Genomic DNA, 25413 nt, shown 5'->3' with positions numbered 1-25413 from the left:
CTCTCCCATTCTCTAAAGGAAAGGTTATCTATTGTGAAAGGGATTAGCTGATTTTGCATCAATAATAATTTTGGTAGTTGGTAATTTGTTTTTTTCCTTTCAATGTGAATCTTTTTCCAAATGTTGAGTAAATGGTGCAGTACTGGTGAACTTCTATATTGCACCAGTTTTTCATCCCACTTATAACGTATATGTTCTGGTACCTTCTCCCTATAGCTCTATCTCGGTCCAATCTGTTTTTTCCTTTGTTTGATAAAAATCTGATAGATATCTTAATTGTGCTGCTCTATAATAATTTTTAAAGTTTGGTAGCTGCAAACCACCTTGTTTGTACCATTCTGTTAATTTATCTAGCGCTATCCTCGGTTTCCCCCCCCCCCCACCCCTCCATAAGAATTTCTTTATTATTCTCTTTAGTTCATTGAAGAATTTCTCTGTTAAGGGAAATGGTAACGATTGAAATAGGTATTGTATCCTTGGGAAGACATTCATTTTAATGCAATTTACCCTTCCTATTAATGTTAGTGGTAATTCTTTCCAATGTTCTAAGTCATCCTGTAATTTCTTCATTAATGGTTGACAATTTAATTTGTATAGGTGGCCTAAATTATTATCTAATCTAATACCCAGGTATCGGATTGCTTGTGTTTCCCATTTAAATGGTGATTCTTTTCTAAACTCTGTGTAATCCACATTATTCATTGGCATTGCTTCACTTTTATTTGCGTTGATCTTGTACCCCAATATTTCTCCATATTCCTTCAATTTCTTACGTAATTCTTTTATTGATAATTCTGGTTCTGTTAAGTATACTATGACATCATCTGCAAATAGACTGATTTTATATTCCTTCTCTTTTATTTTTTTCTCTTTTATTTTTATCCCTTTTATTTTATTTTTTGTTCTTATCAGTTCTGCCAATGGTTATATTGCTAAAGTGAACAGTGAGGGAGATAGTGGACATCCCTGCCTAGTTGACCTGCTTAATTTAAATTGGTTTGACATATATCCATTTACTGTCACCTTTGCCAATGGTCCCTTATATAATGCTTTAATCCAATTAATATATTTCTCTGGTAGGTTGATCCTCTGTAATACTTTGAATAAATAATTCCATTCTACCCTGTCAAAGGCTTTCTCTGCATCTAAAGCAACAGCCACTGTTGGTATCTTATTTCCTTGTACTGCATGGATTAAGTGAATGAACTTACAGACATTGTCCGTTGTTCGTCTTTTCTTAATAAATCCAGTTTGATCTAGTTTTACTATTTTTGGTACACAGTTGGCCAATCTGTTTGCCAATAGTTTTGCCTTATCTTATAATCTGAATTAAGTAGAGATATTGGTCTATATGATGCTGGTGTTAGTGGATCTTTTCCCATCTTTGGTATTACTGTAATTATTGCAGTTTTACATGAATGTGGCAACTTTTGTGTTTCTTCTATCTGGTTCGTTACTTCCAGGAGAGGAGGAATTAATAACTCTTTAAATGTTTTATAGAATTCTATTGGGAGTCCGTCCTCTCCAGGCGTTTTATTGTTCGGTAGCTTTTTTAATATATCCTGTATTTCCTCTATTTCAAATGGTTTTATCAATTTGTTTTGATCCTCTTGCAATTTTGGTAGTTCAATTTTAGCTAAAAACTCATCTATTTTGTCTTCTTTCCCTTCATTCTCAGTTCGGTATAATTGTTCGTAGAATTCCTTAAAGTTTTCATTGATCTCTGTTGGGTTATATGTAATTTGTTTGTCCTTTTTCCTTGATGCCAATACAGTTCTTTTAGGCAGTCTGTGATTGAAGTAAGAAAACAATGCTGGAGAAATACAGGAGGTCAAAAAGCATACTTTATAAAGCAAAAAAATATACATAACTAATGTTTCAGGTTTGAGCCCTTCATCAAGATTTCAGGATGCTAGATATCTTGCAGGTGTTGTATCCGGGCAAGGATATGCACCCAAAATGAAAGAAGAATTTCATAATTTTGATTAAACAAGGAGACATTTCTTCAGTCAATGCATCGTGTATTTTGGGGGTCTGTACTCTGAAGGGCTGTGGTGACTTGGTCATTGATTATGTTGAGATTGATTGGTTTCTATGTGTTAAGGAACAAAAAGGATATTGTGTTGGGAGAGGAAAATAGTCTTGAACTGAATCAACCATGATTTATTTTATGGGGAGCACAGTTAGTGTAGTGGTTGGGGCTGAGCCAGTGATCCAGCTTCCAATCCGTCGCTGTCTTTAAGGAGTTTGTATGTCCTCCACATGGGTTTATTCTAGGTGGTCTTGTTTGCTCTTGTCATGTTCCATAGATGTTCAAGGTCGGTAGGCTAATCGGTAACATGGGTGTAACTGGGTGGTGTGGACTCATGGGCTGTTATCATGCTGTATCTCTAAATCCTAAAAAATCAATTATGTTATCTGGTGAAAAGCAGAGCCTCTTTGAGGAGCTGAATGGCATCTATCTGCCCCTCATTCTTATGTTTGTAATGGGAAATTTCATTTATAAATTTTTATCCCAGTGTAGGGAAAAGGTGGGAGAAAAACCTGGAATGGAATTTGAGAATGAAGAAAGAAGTGAGAGAATCTTGCACTTATATCATATTTTTATAACTTCAGGAAATGCCAAAGCCATTTCTGTGTAATGAGGGACATGATTTTAAGTGCAGCGACCATAGTAACATTAGATAATAATTGTTGACTTCAGGAAAGGAAAGCCAGAGGTAAACGATCCATGATCATTGCGGGGATCAGAGGTGGAGAGGGCGAGCAAATTTAGGTTCTTTGGAGCCACTATCTCTGAGGATATTTCCTGGACCCAACAAACCAATGGCATGATGAAGAAAGCATGTCAGCATCTCTGCTTCCTCAGGGGTTTGTGGAGGTTTGGTATGACACAAGAAACTCTGGCAAATTTCTACAGAGATGTGGTGGAAAGTGTGCTGACCGGCTACATCACAGACTGGTAATGGGAACACCAATACCCCTAAGCATAAAGCCCCCCAAAAGGTAGTGGATGCAGTCCAGGACATCACAGGAAAAACCCTCCCCATTGTTGAATACATCTACAGGGAACACTGACATTGGAGGACAACATCAATCATCAAAGACGCACACCCCTCAGCACACGCTCTGTTCTCGCTGCTGCCATCCGAAAAGAGGTTTCGGTGCCACAAGACTCGCACCACCAGGTTGAGGAACAGCTGCTACCCCTCCACCATCAGACACCAATCAGGGACTCATTTTATGACTCTTACCTATGCACTTTATTGATTTTCTTTTGTTCTCTCTGAATTGCACATTGTTTACATTCATTATCTGTTTACAGTTCTTTTATTTGTTTACATGTTTACGCTGTATACAGTATTTTGTGCACTACCAATTAGTGGGTTGTATGTGATGTCATGTATATTCTCTGACAAAAAATCTGAAATCTGAAAATCTGAATACAGCAACCTGCTTGCCTGAAGCAATCTGTCTGTAATATGCTCTGGAGGTAAGTACTGGAAATGCTGGAGAGAGCCACCCTTGCTCTCCTGAATAGTACCAAGAAATCTTTGTAGTCCACTTGAGTGACAGATGTAGCACTGCTTAAACACTGGATCCAAAAGACGGTTCTTCCAACCTTCCAGCAGCTTAGAATATGTGGCTTCAGTATCTGGAGCTTTGAAATCTTGTCCTTACTCTGAGGTGAGAATGAGAGCCTTTGAGAAAAAGCAAACATTATCAGACTGCTCTGTAGGATAGGAGGAAGTGGCCTGAAGGAACAAATGGATTTTGGGTGTGTCTACAGAGTCACAAGTAGACTAATAAGGTGGTTAAAAAGGCACAAAAAAAAAACCACAAGAAGTTTAGCAGGAGTACTATTCAGCCCTTCAATCCTGTGCGGCCTTCCGACAAGATCATTGGTGAGGAAGTCAGGGGAACGCAACCCAGTCCTCATCGAGGGCTCAGTAGTGGAGAGGGTTGAGATCTTCAAATTCCTGGGTGTCAACATCTCCGAGGATCGGTCCTGGAGCCTCAATGTCAATGCAATCATGAAGAAGGCTTGCCGGCGGCTATACTTTGTGAGGTACTTGAGGAGATTCAGTACGTCACCGAACACTCTCAAAAACTTCTGCAGGTGTACTGTGGAGAGCATTCTGGCTGGTTGCATCACTGCCTGGTATGGAGGCACCAGCTCTCAGGACAAGAAAAAACTCCAGAGGGTTGTTAACTCGGCCTGCGATATCTCAGGCACTCCATCGAGGACATCTATAAGAGGCAGTGTCTTAATAAATCAGCCTCTATTGTCAAAGACTGCCCGCCACCCAGGCCTTCTTCACTCGGCTACCATCAGGAAAAAGCTTAAAGATGAGCACTAAATGGCACAGGGACAGTTTCTTCCCCACTGCCATCAGATTCCTAAATAATTAATGAACCAAAGACGCTGCCTTACTTTTCGTGCCCTATTCCTGTTTAATTTTATTGTTGTATCAGTGGTTTATATGAATATTTGCACAGGGCTCCCATATTGCCATTGTTTTGTAATAATTATTATTTTTCCTTATTTTAACTCTGCAATTGAACTCTTACCCTTCTACTTTGTACGGTCAATTCAGGTCACTTGTCTGAGTGCTGCTGGAACCATGTAACCCAGTACTATCTGTCGCATGGTAGGGTGGTCGGCGATGAAACCGGCTCCCCCACCAGGCTCACCTGGTGCGGAGGGTGGCTAGACACCCTTCAGGATGAAAAGCAAGGCCTATCAAGGGCAAACAAACTGTCTCGTAGGGTCGATGGCCATCTTGTAAGCATGAAGCGCAGAAAAGACATCCCTTACGTCGAAGCTTGGTCTGGACATTTACTACAACAGAATTTCCCCCAGCCATCTTGGACCTCACCATGCTGCTATATCTGGGAAGGGATGTTGAGAGGCTAGGTCTGGACCTGTGCAACCCTCCTACTCATCTAAAATCCATTCACACACATGCTCTACCTTTCTGAGGAGTGGGTTATCCTTCCCACAAACTGACTGAAAGGAACCATCATCATTTTATGGGATGGATAGCCAGAAGACTATATGGGTGGATGCATGTTGGAGCTAACCTGTTGAGACAGCTCTCAGAAGAACCTTTCTCATTGCACTAGGTTTAAAGTGAAAAATAAACTTAAAACTTATGCAATGTTCCTAATAATATTGACAAGGAAACCAAAAAAAAATGACCTATTTATTTTGAGGAAAATACTGGTGGTCTTACCGGTGACTTTTGGTCATAATAATTGGGATCGATTGATACATTGCTACCTCTGCGAGAATCACTGTACATATGTACGGAATCACCACAGAACATTCCCTTTGGTGTTGGCATTGGAGTTGCATTGGTGTGGATGATGAGTGGTGGGGTCAGACTGGTCTTGACATCCAAATGCCCATTTGCTGCCATCACTGTTGTAGAGAGAGCGAGAGAAAAAAATAATGTTAAAGGCTGCAGGGTTCGATTATATGTTACCGCTAATTTCACACACTCAGTCGCATTCATTTCAAACAGTTTTGTCACAAGCAAAGAAGTGACGTTATCATTTCATAAAGATTTAAAGGATGTGTAGCTGATACAAAGTAGGACTTATTTGCAGACACTTTGTCAAGTCACCAGAAGTGCTGGGATTAACTGTCATTCTAATCTCTAAAGTACTAAGGAGTTGGAAGACACCAGGTGAAAATCCAAAGCATTTAAGAAAATGGAGTTAAACAAGAAAATGTGTCAATGTTGGGGTCAAGAGGAATAGACCATGTGCTGGAGAAACTCTAAGGGAGCAAATGTCAATGCAATGTATGTACCTGAGATTCTTGGGAGCCAAATGGATGAAGAAACCACATAGTACTTCCTAGAGACGCTGTGTGACCTGCTGAGTTTCTCCAGCATATTTGTGTGTGGCATTCAAGAAATTTTTTCTGAGGTGCTATTAGAGATAAAACTATAACAAAAAAATTATTTGACTGAAAGTCAAGAACCATCCTCTTGGGCAATGAAATATCTAAGGGCATTCTAACAGGCTGCGGGAAGGTGATGCATGGGAAAGAGGAATGAATGGGCCAATCAATTGTAATAAGGTACTGTGAGGCAGCTGGTGACTGGCTGACACTCCTGTAATTCCAAGCCCACTTCATGTTCCCAGTGGGAAGGCCCTAAGTGCAATAGTGTCCAACTACTTTGCCCATCATTTTTCATCCACTGGCATAATGGGAAGGAAAATGCTACCAATGCACCCATGATTTTCTTCACTGCCTCCCTTCCAAAGCAGTACTCAATGCTCAGATCTAAGCAACTGGCCAGTTGTGGGTGCTAAAGTGTGGCAAAAGGGGGAAATGCTCTATCGCAGAATCCCTGAGATTGTCAATCTGGAATTGGATAATGGCTTGCACAATATGAGCAATGGACATGCAAACTATCTCAAGGTCATATTCCTTTGGTGGCATGAAGTTTCATAGAGTTCTTCCTTGGTGCTTTATTCTGGGCAAGGCATAGAATTTTGAACATGACAGTACAGTGCAGGCCTTTTGGCCATGATGTTGTGTTGATCTATATACACCTGCTCAATGAAGTAAACCTTCCCTCCCTATCACACATATCCCTCTATTTTTCTTGTATCTGAGTGCCTACCTAAGAGTCTTTAAAAAGCCCCTGCTGTACCCGCCTCCACCGCCACTCCTGGCCATGCATTCCAGGCACCCACTACTCTCTGAAACAAAAATTACCTGTGATGTCTCCTCTAAACTTTCCTCCCCGCACCTTGTACAGATTTCTTCTGGTATTTGCTACTTTCTTCCTGGCAAAATGTTGCTGGCTATCCACGTTATCTATGCCTCTCATAATCTTCTAGACCTTTATTAAGTTACCTCTCATACTTTGCAGCAAAGAGAAGAGTCCTAGCTCTATTAACCTTGCCTCATAAGATACAATCTCTAATATCCTAGTAAATCTCCCTTGTACCTCTCCAATAGCTTCCATATCCTTCCGGAGGACCCCAAAACCCAGCAGTAATAGATATTCACCAAGACAAATGGTTACTTAAACAAAAGTTGCTTTTAATTATCTCTAAACATGAAAACAGAATCTTAATATTACTATTAACTTAACTAACCTAACTTAACCCCCTTCTAATTCTAAGGGCACGTGTATGTAAGTTCAGAAAAGTTATTTGATTCACAGTCCAATCTCACTTCTCATTCCTCCATGTTTACTGGTTGCAGGCAATTTACTGTGCACAGAATTTAACATTTATGAAGTTCACCAGGCTTGAAAGGTAAATGGTTACTGCTCAGGAAGGTTCTTGTCGGTTTTCAGAGAGAGATTTGTTGTTCACTGGACACCCACATCTGATTCCTTGTAACCAGTCACTTCAGTGTCTTACCAAAGAAACTTGCCCCTTCAGGGTTTTCCAGTTGATAACCTCTTTCTTTCAGGTAACCACAGAGTTCCTTTTTGTTTCTCTTATTTCATGTGAAATATTAGGCAGCCAGTCCTCTCCTCATGTATGAACCACAGGGGCTTTGACTAGCCTGAACTAAACACGGACAACCTGACTTCAAGATGGAAGTTTTCCACAAGCTTGCCAGCTTGTCCTATTCCAGTCCCAGCTGTTGCTGCTGACTGTATAACTGCAGAACTGCATCCCCCCTCTCTCTCTATCTCAGAGAAAAAAGCCTGTTTTTCTCTCTCTGCTTGCAAAATCACATGACCCTCTTAAAACAGCAAGTTCCACTCCAGACAGACTGCGGCTCTGACGAGTTCTTTCATCTGTTGCCTTTTTGTAAACAACAATCCATTAGTAGTCTCTTGGGCACTCTCCAAAGCTTTTGCAAAGGCTCTTGGAGCCTGCCTGTCTAGCATGAGCAGAGCTCCAGTATTTTAAATAAGATCTGATTTAAAGTGTTTCTATGTGACCAACATGAAAAAACCTGCCCCAATTTATCTCCCAAAAACATATCTATAATCTGTCGCACCTGTAATAAGGTGACATGAACTCAACACAATATTTCAAGTGTGGTCTAATCAGAGCTTCATCATCATCTCATGATTCTTTAACTCAATCCCCTGACTAATGAAAGCCAGCATACCATAAGCCTTCTTAACTACCCTATCAACTTGCATGACAACCATAAGAGTTCTATGGATTTGGATCCAAAGGTCCTTCTTTTCTTCCACACTACCATCAACTATATTCTCTGCCTTCAAGATAGGTCAACACTTCATACTTTTCCAGTTGGAACTCCACCTGGCATTTTTCTGCCCAACTCTGCATCGTGTCTATATCCTGTTGTAACTTATGACAATCTTCTACACTATTCTCATCACCTCCACCCCTCATCCAGTGATACATTAGTATGGTAAAACACAGAGGGATTGCATAGGTCTGAGTGCATGAGATCTTGGAGTGGTGGTATTGGCCACGTCAGACGGACTGACTAGATCATGGCTTCTGCTGGGCAACATCTGGGGAAAATATTCAAGTGAGTTGGTGTGATTTGGTCTGGAGCACATCTATAAATCAAAGGATCAATATCTTAAGTTCATATAAAGTCCAATATTTCTGAGGTCAAGCATTCAAATTTTCTGGGACAGGAAATATGTGATCTCTGCAAGTAAAGTAAACGTAGGTAGATGTTTCAAGGATCTAAACCTCAAGTAGGATTACAAGTCCAATTTAAGACATCAGCTGAAGAGATCTGCAATGTTGTAATTTAAACCCCCCCCCCCACTTTGAAGCATTATCTTTTAAACTGATTCTGTTAATAATATGTCAATTTGTACAGCAAATGCTTGATATGCTCAAAGGGTATACACAATTTTTAATCTACATCTAAAATTTTTTTTGTAGTTGAACTCACATGCAGTGTTTGGAAGATCCTTTTTGCTTCCGCTGTCATCGTCCAGGCTCTGACAATAAAAGTCAGCTTCTGAGTCTGACTTGGAGACCTCTCCCTTGAGTGAAAGTGAATTAGAAACAGAAGTTATGCACACAAAATTGGTGCACACAATTTTCAGGCACAATCCCCTGACATTTCTATCACTGATCGAGAGCTATAAAAATCTTGAAGCAAATGGAAATAAAATATTGTGATCCTTACCTTAATTACAGAGAAATGTCTTTGAAAGATACCATAAGTCATAATTTGATTTGAAATTTATTTTAATTTTAGCCATGCAACAATTAATACAGCATGCTTCAAGTGAGTAGCCCATGCAGCAAGTAGTGCTCCTTGTTATCCTCAAGATAGGAACACTATTAAAAAGTGTTAAGGTTTTTCCTCATACTGGCCACATCCCTTCTGGCTGACAAAATGTCACAACCCTAATGGACCAGTGAGCTATGGTTTATGGCTCGGTTGTCACATCACCAGCGACCCGGGCCATAAAAAGCACATCTTGTGAGAGAATGAAATAAATCGTCTCTCACTGGTTTTTGCAATTGCCATCTTCATCCTAGTTGGTTCTTGCTGACTTTTGTAATCTGTCGTACTGTACGTTTTTGAACTCCATTATCTGTGCTTGAAACATTGTTTATCATGGGCTGCAGATTACCCTCTGAGAGCAAGACTGTGATTGACTAAAAGACTTCCATAATATTAATGGTAAAATATTCTTACTAATGTTAATGATGTTCCTATTTCCAATTCACTTAGAAGTTCTTGAGTCCATCTTGATCACCATCAGCGGTGGCCAACCTTTTTAATTTTAAATTTAGATCTACAGCAGGGCGCTGGGGGTGTAGACTAGTTGGGTGGTATGGACTCGTGGGTCAACATGGCCTGTGACCATACTGCAGGTCTAAATTCAAAATTCAAAGGTTGACCAACCCTGGACAGTATCCGCTTCTCATACCTTTCCTTCCATCTCAGCATCCAGTTGCTCAGTTGCAATACTTGTGCTGCTTCACTTTAACCTCCTCCCATGTCAAACTAAGCCTTCTGCAACTACAACTGCTACCAGGGTGGATTACAAAATAAAATAAATAGCAGCATCTCCAACCTGAGGAAATTCCCAGCCGGCAGCGTAGTTGAAAACCACCATCCAGGGCACCAGTGGCAGTGCCAAGAACTTCTGGAAACATTGCAGCATTTGTGATTTTTTAAAAAAATGTTTATGCAAAGCTCTCTTGCCTTAGAAATCAGGAACAGTATTTCTGTTATGTATCAAGTATTACAAGATAATATGGACAAGTCGGAATAGGAGAAATCTAAGCTTAAATAGGAAAATAGAAAAATTATTGGTAAACATACAGAATATACTTCACAACAAAATTTTTTATATATGATATAAAAAGAAAAAATTTTTTCCTGAAGACTACTGGATGGATATGTGTCATGACACAGTGTTACTAGATTGACGAATGTATGATATGGAATGGTTAATTATAACTTTTTGCATCAGTTATATTTAACTCCTGAGAAATTGAAAAAATATGGCTTTAGTAATTCAGATTCCTGTTTTAGATGTGGTATGGGTGTTGGAACTTTTTTACATGCTGTTTGGTCCTGTATGTATGCACAACCATTTTGGGAAGAAATTAAGTTAATTTTGGAAAAATTGTATTAGTTTAAGTTACCATTAGATCCATCTGTTTTTTTATTGGGTTATGTGATTCCTTTAAAGGGATTGGGGCTGGATAAATTCCAAATTGCATTTGTATACTTAACGTTGTCTGTAGCTCGAAAATGTATAGCAAATACATGGAAGGATAATACAGTGATTAATATAATGCGATGGCATAATGAAATGAAAGCTTGCATTGTTATGGAAAAAATTACATATGTTTTGCATGATAATTATTCTTTTTTTGTTAATAAGTCTTCATTATATTTGGAATATATGCATTTAGATGTACCTTGATTTATTTTTAGTTTTTCTTTATATATCTCTTTGGCTCTCCTTAAGAGAGTAGGCTGAAGGGGTGGGGAGGGGGTTTCTTTTCTTTTCAAAACTTTTTTTTCTTTTTATATAATATATAAAAAATTTTGTTGTGAAGTGTATTCTGTATGTTTAGCAATAATTTTTCAATAAATAAAGTTTTAAAAAAAATCAGGACAGAACTCAGTTCATTGTGGCAAGAGTTTCCCTGCTCACTGCTCAGTTAATAATAAGCAAGAAAGAAAAGAACGACTTGAATATATAAAGCAGTTTTCATAATCTTGTGCCATCCCAAACCACTTTATGGTAATTGAAGATCTATTGTCACATCAATAACAAAGCTGTCGAAATGTGCACACAGCATGTTTGTATTAAATATAATGATCTTGTCTGCTATAGAGACTTTGACTGAGAGATAACTATTGAGAGAGCTTATTCCATTTCATGAGTGCCATGAGACTCTTTACATTCAGAGTGGCAAAAGAGGCTTCAGGACAACATGGCATCTGAAGGGATGTGCTGCCATTTACTGTAACATTCTGCTGGTAATGTATATTTTTTGTGCTTGAAGGGTAGTGGCAAGATAGAAGCTGCAATTTTCCAACTCAGGAATGAATGCTATCAACTGAACCACGCAAACAAGGTATAATCTAGATGGCGCTGGACAGTTGTGACAGGGGAAAAGGATGTTGCTGTTAAATATGGTTGGATTCTGCCATGTATCCAAATATGTCATAAAGTTTACTAAATTAACTGAGTTCTATACATTGGAAAATAAAATATTGGCTTGTTCCTGTATTCATTAATAAAACAAAGGATGGATTTTTCATGTCTTCGGATTTGACAATGCGATGAGTGCATTTTGGAGGATAATGGGCGGTTTCAGGTTTATAGTCACCTTGCATCCAATTATATTGCATGGAGTCTTTTATATTAAATAAATAGACATCTTTAGCATTATATTATTTTCTTTCCATTGCAGTTTTTAAATTATCCATAAGAAAGTTTGTGGCAGAATAACTTATTTAAAAGCACACACAGCTTTCATACTATTGCATCTTCCAGATTCCCAATCTCTGTTCTTGGTAACTAACTCATCAACCCATTCACTAAATCATTAAGAATGATAGGCATAGAAAGTGCGTGCAATTAAATTTATTTAAAATCTAATTATCTACATATGATTTTAAAGGTGATCAGGTCCAAATCTTTAGTATAGCAGGATGCAGACAGCATGCACAATATAGGAGCTCTTCTGCATAAGCACCACTTTCCACAAGAGACTAGAACCATTGAAACCAAAATGTCGAAGATTCTGGGCCAAAAACAGCCAAATTCAACCATTTGGGGTTTTGGGCTACAGTATTGTGTAATATAACAAGCACTACAGCTCATTTATGATCGCCTGCTTTGGCAAGATTTATTTACATATCTGCAGAGCTACACTTTACTTTTGCTGCTCCCTCTTCCCAATACTCTTTTCATAAGGCATGATCCAAGCAAGAGCTATGAACTCTCGCTAGTGCTTCAGCTGTGAGCCCTGGCTTTTGGCTTAATTAAACTGGAACTCTTTCAGCAATCAATGAAACAACTGAGGCTGCTGACAGCTTGTTGCAATAATTGTTGCATCAATGCTTGTACTTCTTAGAAAACTGAGGATATTGCGATCTTTGCCCTTTCATGATCCAAATGTGACAACAAGTAAGGAAGTAAAAGGACTTTAGACTCTTACACACATTGGGAGAAGCGACCACAGAATAGAGCAGCAAAACAAACTATGATAGCCACCTTAACCCAACAGTGCAATGTCTCGCTATAACCAGTGTAGAAACATGCTAGCCCTTGAAATACTTAACAAACTACTACCTAAATGTAGTTGGTAAACAAGCAAGAAATTTACCAGGTCTACATGATTTACCTGAGGTTCTTGTCCCACCTTGACTTTCTGAGAAAAAAAGGGTTTAATGAAAGAACATTTTAGTTAATGCTAGGTAAACTATCTTCTATGTTTCGTTCCATGATATTCTGAAAGGTTTGGTGAATGCACGGGAAATATGAGAAGAGTGACAGAAGTGTGCTGTGGTTAAGTGGAAGTGGGACAAAGGCACAACAGATAGAAGCCACATTTGACCAGAAACAGGAAGAAGAGAATCAACATTCCCTATGGTCATGAGGACACTTGCATTTTAACCAAAACCCTCACTGGCCTAGAAGTTCTTTATTAGCTGCAGGGTCCACAAAATAACAGGCACTATTGATCATCTTTAGTAAGGACTCTCCTGTATACCTTACCAGTGCAGATTGTGAGAAGGAAAACAATCAAGACAATTGCTGTGTCCATCAGGGATCATAGGTGAGAGGGGCTGAGAGTAAAGGGGAGGGTGAAATTCTAAGGACTGGTGTCAGGGATTTGTAATTAATGCTCGGAGGTTCATGATGCTGACCTGACGCATTTAAACCAAGGTAGAACTTACTTGTTAAATTGTGGGGCCCTGGAGAGGGTATTAATTTAAGGCAGTGGTTTTCAAGCTTTTTCCTTTCCACTCACATACTGTACCACCTTAAGTAATCCCTATGCAATAGGTGCTCTGTGATTAGTAAGGGATATCTTAAGGTGGCAATGTGAGTGGGAAGGTTGAGACCCACTGCTCTAGATCTAATTGTTACTGAAATATTTTGCGAGAAAAATTGTTATTGGTCTATTTCCTTTGGAGTTATGAAACCATGTACATAACGAGTCAATTAGTTATGATTAAACCAGTTTTCAAACTATTTCTTTCCACTCACATACCTCCTTAAGTAATCCCTTACTAACAACAGAGCACCTAAGGCATAGAGATTGCTTAAAAAGGTATGTAAGTGGAAGAAAAAAGTTTGAAAATCATTGACTTAAGGTAAGAGGGGAGTGGTTTAAGCGGAGCTGAAGGAGAACTTGTTCATGCTGAGGATAATCCGTATCCCCAACAAGCTGGCAGAGAAAGCTTTAGAAATATGGACAATCACGATGTTCAAAAGATATTTGGATGGATCTATGGACAGAAAGGGTTTAGAAGGATATGGATAGAATGCAGGCAAGTTGGAATTGCCCAGAATCCCAACTAGGTCAGCATGGATGAGTTGGGCTAAAAGGCCTGTTGCATGCTGTTGCATCTTCTATGATTGGCATTCAGAGAGAAAGGATCTGCAATTAGTAGTTGGTAGAGTTGTGAGACTTGTTGAGGTAATTTGGGCTTGGAGTCAGAGCAATTGTTCTGTGGGTTGGAAGAGGTTTGGGAAGGGGGGGGCATCAGTAGTAAGAGGCGAAGAGGCCATGACGTTGGACCAAACAAATAGGGGAAAATAATTAGCTGGAAGAGATCAACCTGAGTGAGAACTTCAAAGCCAGGCTTAATCCCACTCAGGAAGACCTGCTTCGAATTATACTTCTGCCCCTCAATACAATTAAATCGGAGTTGGGTTGAGTTACTTTTTGGGTCCACATACACTAATTTCACTTGGAGCATCCCAAAAGAGCATTGCATGGGAAACACCATCGTTCCATATTCATCTGATGCTGAGAATGGATAATCAGTGCAAGTACAATTTCTCAATCAGAAAATAGTGCATTTGCATTCAACTCGAGTAAAAAACCTATTTCCATACGATTTGTGTGAAATAAAAATATTATACATCTGAACTTCATGCCAAGGTTTTTAACTTTGCCCTTAACTCTGACTGATTGAATCCTGCTGCACTAGAATATAGAAAAGAATACTTTTCAATTCTGACAACTGAGGTGAACACATTTCTGATTACATAGAGTGGAGTTCAATGTTTTGTATTTCTTTCTATTCTTTCTGCAATGCATGGGTGAAATGTAGGTGAGCCAACGTGGTCAAGAGACAAAACTACAATGAGAGTACCATCCATAAAGTTCTGGGTTCTCTGTGAAATGTAGACCTATTAATAGAAGATTAATTCCTATTTGTCACTGAGAATTTCCTCAATGGTGTGGAACTAAAAACTGGCAAGAATACCACAGCAAGTGGTGAGTAATGATGGGGCTGGATGAATGCATGGGACAAATCCAAAATCCTTCCTGATGCCTTTCCTTCCTAAACACTCTACTTTAGATTGGACACAACTGCAGCTTCTTCTAGTCTTGCCATATGCGCACCCATGATTTTAAAAATCATTTTTGTTTCATAGCTATTTGTGCAATTGCATGGACAGTTAATTTCAGCATATATATATAAATATAAATATAAACCATTCTCTCATCTCTTTTTATTTATCGGGTGAACCAGCAGGATTGGAGAGTGCAAGCACAGCTGAAATGTCTTATTAACACATGGAAATGAGTCAAGGATGTTTGTCAGACTGAATTTTGTTCATGACCATCTTCACAGTGCCATCTTGAGAGCAGTGCTGACTACTTGATATGGTGGCATGTTTGGTTAAATGATAAGTTTCAAAGATGATTTTTTTACCATAGATCCTACCTATTAGTGAAAAGAATAAAATCTCTCGAGACCAGTGGTTCTCAACCTTTTTCTTTCCACTCACACACCACTTTAAGTATTCCCTATGCCATCAGTGCTCTGTGATTAGTAAGGGATTGCTTAAGATGGAATGTGGGTGGAAAGAAAAAGGTTGAAAACCCATTTTAATCATCCCTAATTGACTCGTTATGTGCACGGTTTCATAACTCCAAAGGAAATGGGCTAATGACATTTTTTCTCAAGCAAAATATTTCAGTGACAATTGGGTCTAGAGCAATGGTTCTCAACCTTCCCTTCCCACCTTATGCAATCAGATGGCATAGGGATCACTTAAAGTGGTACGTGAGTGGGAAGAAGGTTGAGAACCACTGCTAAAGTGATTACATTGTTTCTTGCAGTAATTACTAAGAATTGAAAGGCTTATCTCTGACAGAATGCTGGCTGGAAAAAAATAGTTCAATGTATGCTCTGTGGACATTTAAAGAGTACAAGGCAGAGGTGGCCAACCTTTTAATTTTTAATTTAGACATACTGCATGGTAACAGGCCACCTCAGCCTATGAGTGCATTCGGAGGTGGGGGGGGGGGGTAGTGTAGGTTAATTGGGCAGCATGGACTTGTGGGCTGAAATGGCCTGTTACTGCGCTGTATGTTTAAATTAAAAATTAAAAGGTAGGCTCATAACCAGAACTGAATTTTGGACAAGCCGCCTGATAATATTGATGCTGTGACGGGGGCAAGAAATCTGGAGGGATCATGGAAGTGTGGCATCAGATTCAAAAGATTGGGAACAAAATAGCTAACTGATAGAGAAGACCACTGTTCTAATAGCTGTCTTAATCAGCTATTTCATAAGTTGCTTCTCAGGACTCATTTACTTCCTTTCAGCTCGTGTTTATTTTATCTCCCCGTGTCATACCAATATGAAATCCTCTGCAAATCTATGCTTACAAAGCCTTTCCTTGTGCAAAATTACATCAGGTCGCTTCTTAGCGGAACAATCCACACAAGTGGGCACTGAGCCAAAGAAGGAGATACCTGTACTAGGATGAAACTTAAATGTGGTCATCTTTTTGAGGTTTAAGAAGGATCTTAAAAAAGGTGAAAAGGCAGAAAGTACACAGCTCAATAGAGATTAAGGACTTGATAAAGTTGGAGGAGATAGAGAGAGGCAGTGACAAGACACTGAAGGGACTGAAGCACATTTTACTACTAAAGCATTAGGAAATGGAGAGGTTATGTGGTTCAGAAAGGTGGAAGATAAATTATTGCTGGATATCATGTGCAGGATTGAATATCTGAAGTGGTCAAAATTTTCTGCTTAAAGATAGAGTGCCCTTCACAATGTTTGAGACAAAAGCACATTCTTCCTTTATTTGCCTCTGTGCTCCACAATTTTACATTGGTAATCAAACAATTCACATGTGATTGAAGTGCACGTTCCAGATTTTATTCAATGTTACTTGTGTGAATTCTGGTTTGACCAAGTAGAAATCACAGCATTTTTTATACATAGTTCCTCCATTTCAGGGTACCATAATGTTTGGGACATGAGGCTTCACAGGTGTTCATGATTAGTCGGGTATGCTTAATTGCTTCATTGGTGCTGGTATAAGAGAGCTAGGTTTGCTTCTAAGCTTTTGATCACCTTTGGAGGCTGCAGTTGCCATTTTTCAACACGAGGACCAGAGTTGTGCCAGTGAAAGTAAAAGAAGCCGTTATGAGGCTGAAAAACAAGATTAAAACAGTAAGAGACATTGCCCAAACCTTAGGATGACCAAAATCAACAGTTTGGAACATCTTTAAGAAGAAAGAGCGTACTGGTGAGCTCAGTAATCGTAAAGGGACTGGTCGGCCATGGAATCCCTCCACTGCTGATAACAGAAGAATTCCCATCATGCAGAAGAAAAATCCCCAAACGCCTGGCTGACAGATCAGAAACACTCTTCAGGAGGCAGGTGCGGATGGGTCAATGACGACTGTCCACAGAAGACTTCATGAACAGAAATACGGAGGCTACACTGCAAGTTGCAAACCTTTAGTTCGCCACAGAAACAGGATGGTCAAATTATAATTTTCCAAGAAGCATTTAAAAGAGCATGCAGAATTCTGGAAAAAGGTCTCGTGGATAGATGAGATCAAGGTTAACCTGCATCAGAGTGATGGCAAGAGCTAAGTGTGGAGATGTAAAGGAACTGCCCAAGATCAAGAATATCACCTCATCTGTGAAACATGGTGGTGGGGGTGTTATGGCCTGGGCGTGTGTGACTGCCACAGGTACTGGTGCACTTATCTTCATTGATGATGTAACCGCTGATAGCATTTGTAAAATGAATTCTGAGGTGTATAGAAACATCTTATCTGCTTGTTTGAGCAAATGCCTCCAAACTCATTGGACAGAACCTCATCCTACAGCAAGACAATGATCCCAAACCTACTACTAAATCAACAAAAGAGTTTTTCAACACTAAAAACTGGAAAATTCTTGAATGGCCACATCAGCCACCTGATCTAAACCCATTTGAGCATGCCTTCCATGTGTTGAAGAGAAACCCTAAGGGGATAAGCCCCTGAAACAAGCAGGAGCTGAAGATGGCTGCAGTGAAGGCCTGGCAGAGCATCACCTGAGAAGATACTCAGCACCTGGTGATGTGTAGGAATCACAGACTTCAACCAGTCATTACATACAAGGGATATGCAACAACGTACTAAACATGACTACTTTAATATACATACCATTGCTGTTTCCTAAATACTATGGTGCCCTGAAACTTTTAAATGTAGATAGAACTGCACAGTAACAGGCCATTTAGGCTCATGTATCCATGCTGCCCTAATTACGCTCAATTAACATACAACTCCCAATATGTTTCGAATAGTGGGAGGAAACTGGGGCCCCCCCCAAGGAAAAAACCCACGCAGACAGGGGGAGAATGTACAAGCTCCTTACAGACAGCGTGGGATTCGAACCCCAGTCTTGATCGCTGGTGCTGTAACAGCGTAGAGCTAACCACGACACCAACCGTGCCACCCCATGAGGGGTCTATGTATAAAAGTGTTGTAATTCCTACATGGTCAAACTAAAATGTACACATATACCCTTGAATAAAATCTGGAATGGGCACTTTAATCACGTATGAATTGTTTGATTACAGATGTAAAACTGTGGGGCACAGGGGCAAAGAAAGGAAATAAAATGTCTTTGTCCCAAATATTATGGGCGCTACTGTGAGTATAAGGAAGGAGAATAATGGCAGACAGCCCAGAGAAGTCAATCTTAGAGATGACAAAAGGGTGGGTGAGGTGATTCAGTTCCTTGCAGAGTTGAGCCAGATCATCACTGGTGGAAATTTATGATGTAATAAGGTATTAACAGAAGGTGTTTTCAAACTGCCTTGTAAAATGGGGTTAACCGGGCAACTTTCAAAGCAGTTTGAAAGGGTCCGACCCGGTCAGCATTGTCCAAAGTGAACCAGGTCCCTGCCCTACCTCGGAGATAGTCAGGGAACCCGGCTAAACTGACTCAGGATGTTTTGACTGGTGGCCAGAACAAGTAAAATGTCCGATCCGGTTACTCCTGTGCTGACGTCACAGGGAAACCCCGGCTGAAGTGTCTTCAGTGATCGGGGGGGGGGGGGGGGAAGAGAAGGCCACTGCCAGGGCCTGAGGTGGAAAAATGGGGGGGGGGGGGTAAGAGGTTGCTGCCATGGGGGGAGAGATCGATGTCGCGGAGGGGGGGACAAGGTGTCAGCTGCTGTGGAGGCAGAGGGGTCAGGTGCTGTGGGTTGGGGGAGTGCGATTGATGGTGGGGGAGACTGACAGCTGGTGGGGGGATGGGGGAGACTAGTTTGGGTGACGCGTCACTTACCGCATCATCACGGGGTGGGACCCCCCTTAAATTTCTGGGTTGGCGATTTACTGGGGCTATTCCCCCCTCAGCTTAAAAGGTGCTGGAGCACCTTTGCCCCACTAATCGCACCTGGGTCCCAGGAGGGCTACCCAGGTGCTGCAGTTTAAAAGCACCTAGTGCATTGCACTTCAGTGAGACTGATTTACTAATTGAGTAATTAGTCTAATTGAGCAGGCTGATTGCTGGCAATTTCACAGGGAACCATCAGCCATTCAGACTTCGACAGGCCTCGGACTGCAGCACATGCTCTGTCAGAGACGTCGCCTGAGGAGAACTGGATCTCCGATGCCAGAAGAGTTAACCTTATCCACTGGCATTGGACCTGCCATTGAGCGCAGGAATGGAGCAAGGGTGTGGCATCTAATCTCTCAGCTTTATGTCAGGGAAGCCTGCTCACAGAGTTAGGGTTAAGAAGAACACTGAACAGGCCCTTCAGCCCAACTTGTTCACGTTGACCAAGGTGGCATTCTTTTCTCATCCCATGTGTCTGCATTTGCTCCATACCCTTTCCATCCATATATCTGCCGAAGTATATTTTGATGCATTATAATTGTACCATAGAAAATCATAGCACAGAAAGCAGTGCATTCGGCCCTTCCAGTCTGTGCCAAAACATCATTCCGCCAGTTGCACTGACCTGCACCAATTCCATAACCCTCCAGACCTCTCTCATCCATGTATCTATCCAATTTATTCTTAACACTTGAGAGTGAGCCTGCATTTAACCATGTCAGATGGCAGCTTGTTCCAAACTCCCATCAGTCTCTGAGTGAAGAGTTACCCCTAAACCTTTCACCCTAAAGTAATGTCCGCTCATATTTTCCTCTCCAAATCTAAGTGGAAAGAGCCTATTCGCATTTACTCTGTCTATACCCCTCATAATTTTGTAAACCTCTATCAACTTTCCCCTCATTTTCTGTGCTCCAAGGAATAAAGACCTAACCTTTTTAATCTTTCCCTATAATTCAATGCCTGAATTTTCTGCAGCTTCCCTTGACAGTTCTTTTTAGATATGGATGACCCTCAGATTGAAAGAGTGCATGAATAACGGCACCAGTCATGTGACTGCCATCAGCATCTCTGTGTACAAAGGTCATGTCCATAATACAAAGGTGCAGAAATAGGCCATTCAGCCCCTCGGATGCCCTGGCTAATCAAGAACCTATCAATCTCTGTCTTAGGCCAGTGTACAAGTAAGTGCTTGAGCTATTGGGCTCAATTAATTATTATTTAAAGTTGGTTTATAATCAGGTGAAATTAGTTTAATTTTCTTAAGCTAGTTACATCGATCTGAATAGATTTTAAATGCCTCTGACCATCAGACCTTGAGGTCTCCAAGACAGTCAGTGGATTCTGGGATGGGAATTCAGTCTCACGGTGCCAGAGGCCCACTTCTCACTCGGAACATGCTCTGCTTTGGCTTTACAATTTCTGTTCATGTGCTCCTTCAAATCATATCTCCAGGCAGGCTGGCGAATACTGTGGCCCACAAATAAGGGCTGAGTCCATGATTGAGCCAAATTGGTTAGAATAATTTCAAAGTAGCTGAAATTATGGTTATGATAAAGAAAATTGCTTTACTTTCCCATGTGTCACAAGATATTAGACACACTGTCCAATAACATAAAGGGGAGTTTGGTGTTATCAGCATAGAATGGGGAAGAATGATCACATCTCTTTTCCTCAGGGAACCAAAGATAAATCTTTGGAAACCTACAGAGACATTCCAAGCTTATTTATTGATACATTCCTGCCAAGTTGCATTGTCCCATTGGAAAAAGACTTTTGTTTTGCAAAAGAAGGAGTGGAAATCCAAATACTGATAAATTGCAGAAAGAAGTCTGAATTGCCTAATGTCACAACTTCCATGGAAACCATGCCAAGATTCAAAATGCTGCAATTTAAGTCCTGCATTTTCTTGAACCACGTTTCTAATTTTCCAAGAGTCTGAATCAAGTTTTGTAGGAGTTTTTAAGTTTAATGCCTTCTTGAAAAGGTTTAATATCTGTTATTTACAAGAAATTGTTATGTTTATATCAGACTTTGTTAGTTAAAATCAAAGATGCTTGGGAACAGAATTTAAATTTGACTATATCGGATGTGGATTGGGACATAATTCTTAAGTTGGTTAATAGCTCTTTGTTATGTGCTCGGCATTGTCTATTACAATTCAAAGTGGTACATAGAGCACATTTGTCTATGGCTAAATTGTCTCGCTTTTATTCCAATATGACTCCTTGGTGTGACAAGTGTATGAGTGGAGAAGGGTCATTAATTCATAAGTTCTGGATTGTCCTAGTCTAGAAAAATACTGGAGAGAGGTTTTCCATACACTATCAGAAATCTTCAATGTGGTTTTAACACTGAAATCTTTGGTGGTCCTTTTCAGTGCAACGGGAGGGAATGATTCTTCTTTATCCCTGGCTCAGAGTCACACCATTCCTTTTGCCTCTCTTTCGGTGAGGCGAGCGATTTTACTTAAATGGAAGGATGCTGCCCCACCTACTCATGGTCAGTGGTTGCGGGACATCATTGAATATAGAAAAGATTTGAAATTCAATTAATAATTCAGATACATGATTCCAGACGGGGGTCATTTATGACTCACTATTTTACTTTATAATTTTTCTTCAATGTAATTAAATTGTCTGACGTATCTTTCCAAAGCCCTTTACGTTCTTTTTTTTTTAACCTTCATTTTTCTTTTACTACCAGTCATTCATTAGCATCTGGCAATGCAGCTAGGCAGCGGTTTGAGTTTTTCTCCTTTACTATTTTCTTCTTTCTTTTTTTTTGCATTATTAGAGGCTTTTCTTTTCCAAAAATGTATATACTATTTAGAATATGAATTATGGTTATGATTTACAATTTATGTATGTTAACGTGAAATGAAATGTCTTATTTAGTTTGTGTGACTGTCCACATCAACTTATTGAATTGTACCTTTATTGTTTGTATGTTCTTTATTAAAAACAATAAAAATATTTTTAAAAATGCTTCCATCTTTCAATCACAACAAGCTGCTCCTAGACATATACCAGGATTGCAACAGTTGATATTTTAATCTGATCGAAGAGAATCCAAAGATTCCAAAGAAACAGTAGCCTTGAATGTTTATAGAACCGGTGATAAAATAAGATATAGTTCTGTCAGTGACTAAGCCTGACTTTTTGTGATGTGGCTAATGAACAGTTGATCACTTCCCAGTAGAAAACAAGCATGGCATGACCACATGTTCACAAAGGTATTCTGAATTCTACCTCACAAGTTGTACGGGCATCTGTATGGAATTTCATCTAGCCAAGTTGTGATTGCAATCATTGATATGATAGCTTCTATTAACATAGGATTACATCTGATAGAATTAGCCCAGTCAGAGTGGTTAGCACTTTGTTTCAAAACAAAGGCCAAAGAAACCTTTCCATGAAGAGAAGACAAAAAAAATGAAGAAACACAATTGTTGACAATCTTGAGAAAGGCAAATCACTGCATATCACATTGAAATGAACCAATGGTGCTTTATTTGAAATACTGTGGCTGTGGGGTCTGACCCCAAGTTGTTTGCCAACAGCATGAGGAGTTGTTGACTCTGAGAGAACAACAGACTGGTGCAGGGCACTAATAATGGGGATAACATCCCCCATTAGGAAAAAGAAGCAGAGGAGACAAACCTGAGGATGGTGACCAGGGAGGCGGACCAGTGAGGGGCTCTGTTGCTGAAGGACACACAGTTAGCGAGCTGTTGGCGAGCTACTGGCGACTTGAGGTCAAAGGACTCACACCAGGCTGTGGGGTGCTGGAAACTGGTTCATGAGAACCAAGTATTGGAATCGGGATTTGAGAGGGTGCTGATTGTAAGAAGGACTTCCAAAAGGCCCTGGGTGCTGAAGGGTTCCTCATTGTGTTGGAGGAGTGCATCTGGTGATTTGTCTGAACTTAAGTCTTGTGTAGCTTCAGAGTCAGCAGGAGAGGGGGGCGTGGCAAGATGGCGTAGAGTCTAGACATGCAATCTCGACCTCTCTGGCCAGACTTTTAAATACCTGTTTTTTTAACCCTTTGTTTCCAAGTTTAAATTTTTTAAATTTTAGTTTAAAGTATTAAGGAATTATTATGGCCACTAATGGTAAAAAGACTAAATCTCAAGTTCAAAAGAAAATACATTTCGAAGTGCTGAAGATTTGGGGCCTAGACGACTTGAAGCAGCCCCAGGCTCAATTTCTTCATTGCCTAAATCCTAAGGATCACCTGTGGAGGCTGAAAAGGAAATGCATCAGGCAGCATTACAATCTGAAGAAGTCATTTTTCTTCGCAAAAGGATGAGAAGACAACAAGATGCGGGGGGGTGGGTGGGGGGGGGAGACCAGCGGCGACTCCCTGAAGAAGTCAGGATGCCGTTGCTGGGAGTCCAGACCCACAATAAATCTTTTAAAATGCCTTTTGTTGAATTGCAGCAGGAGCTGCAGTTACCTTGTTCTGCCACTATGTCAGAGAGAGCAGAGCTGAGCTTTACTGAATCACAATTGAAGGCAGGTATTCAAGCTGTTATAAAACCTGGAATGGATTTGTTGACATCTCAAATGAATGAAATGGTTCAAATGAACGCTGGTATGAAGGCACGTGTGGATGTATCTTATGAAGAATTTTTAAAAATTCAGACTGCTTTTTTGGACTGTAAACAACAAGTGACTTCTAACACAGAAAAAGTATTGAAGGTGGAAAAATCAATCATAGAATTAGGAGAACGTGAGAAGGAACTAGAAAGAAAAATTGATTATATGGAAAATCAAAGCAGAAGGAATAATGTGAAAATTGTTGGTTTGCCAGAAGGTATAGAAGGACAAGATCCTCTTCATTTTTTTTAAAGACTGGATTCCGCAAATATTAGGGCAAGAATTTTTCTCTGGGGGTTTGGCACTGGAAAGAGCCCATAGTGCTTTAAGAAGAATACCCTCAGCTGGTCAACTCCCGAGACTAGTAATAATTCGATGTCTGAGTTATTTGGATAGAGAAGCAATACTTCGACTTGCAGTACAAAATGCGAGACAACGACAAACCCCATTATTGATTCAGAATAGCAGAGTCTTTTTTTATCCTGATCTGAGTCAAGAGGTCATTCAACATCAACGTAGATTCAATCCAGTTAAAGAAGTTTTGTGGCGTAAAGGTTATAAGTCTACAGCACCCTGCAGTGTTGAAGGTGTTTTATGGAGACTTATCAATTTCGGTTTTTTGAAACTGATTGTGAAGCAATGATTTTTGCTGATTCATTGCCAGATATAAGAGGACAAAGACATAGTCCACCATTATTTCCTAAAGAAAAATCTGGTTGCTCTGGAAATGGAAGAAATGGCAGAGATGGGAAAAACGGGAATGGAAAGAGTTTACCTCCTTCTGAAATGGGATCTTCGAGATTGGAATCTTCTGGATGAAAAGAAGAATTTTTTTTATTCTATTTTTTTCTTTTGTTATTATGAGATTTTGATGTTATTGACTGGCTGGGGAGGGAGAGATGTGCACTAAATTCTTTACTAGTCATCAGCCACTGGTGGGTGACCCACACCCAAATTTTGTTTAGGGGATTACTACCTTTTGGTAGGTTTTTTTCGGTGGGGGGGGGGGGGCGGATTTTCTTTTTTTTTCTTTATTATTTTTTATTTTTATTTTTAATTTTTTTTAGTTTTTAATTTGTGATTTTTTTATTGGAGGACCTATATACATTGATTTGAGTTTCTATATAAAGATATTATTGGTACTTAGTAATAATAGTACATATGTCAAAGTTGAGATTTGCTACTTTTAATGTTTGAGGATTAAATAGTCTGATTAAACGTAAGCGAGTCTTGGCGTATATTAAGATAATTAAAATTGATACTGCCTTTTTATAAGAAACACATTTGAATGTGAAGGAAAGCATGAAATTAAAAAGGGACTGGGTTGGGCATGTATATTCTTCTTCATTTAATTCTAGAGCTAAAGGTGTAGCAATTTTGATACATAAAAATTTATCTTTTGAATTACAATCAATGGAGGAAAAGGCAGGATGTATTCTTAAATTGAATTGTAAGATTTTTAGTGAATTTTGGACTTTACTTAATATTTATGCTCCAAATGCAGATAATGACATAATCAAAGTT

At 39.7% G+C, this 25413-nt stretch overlaps 1 protein-coding gene across 1 annotated transcript in view; it reads right to left on the bottom strand.

Annotated features, from left to right (window-relative positions):
- Window positions 1-25413, bottom strand: part of cacna1g (calcium channel, voltage-dependent, T type, alpha 1G subunit) — a 341612-nt gene that overhangs the window by 149763 nt on the left and 166436 nt on the right. The window contains exons 21-22 of the mRNA XM_069923288.1: window positions 8870-8963; window positions 5238-5425 (exon numbers count right to left, since the gene is read on the bottom strand). Coding sequence (XP_069779389.1) covers window positions 5238-5425; window positions 8870-8963 — 282 coding nt within the window. The remainder of the gene's footprint in view (window positions 1-5237; window positions 5426-8869; window positions 8964-25413) is intronic.

Source organism: Narcine bancroftii, chromosome 3, assembly GCF_036971445.1.
Source record: "Narcine bancroftii isolate sNarBan1 chromosome 3, sNarBan1.hap1, whole genome shotgun sequence".
NCBI classification, from domain to species: domain Eukaryota; kingdom Metazoa; phylum Chordata; class Chondrichthyes; order Torpediniformes; family Narcinidae; genus Narcine; species Narcine bancroftii.
The sequence above is the reverse complement of the archived record's forward strand: the minus strand, read 5'-3'. Positions and strand labels throughout refer to the sequence as shown.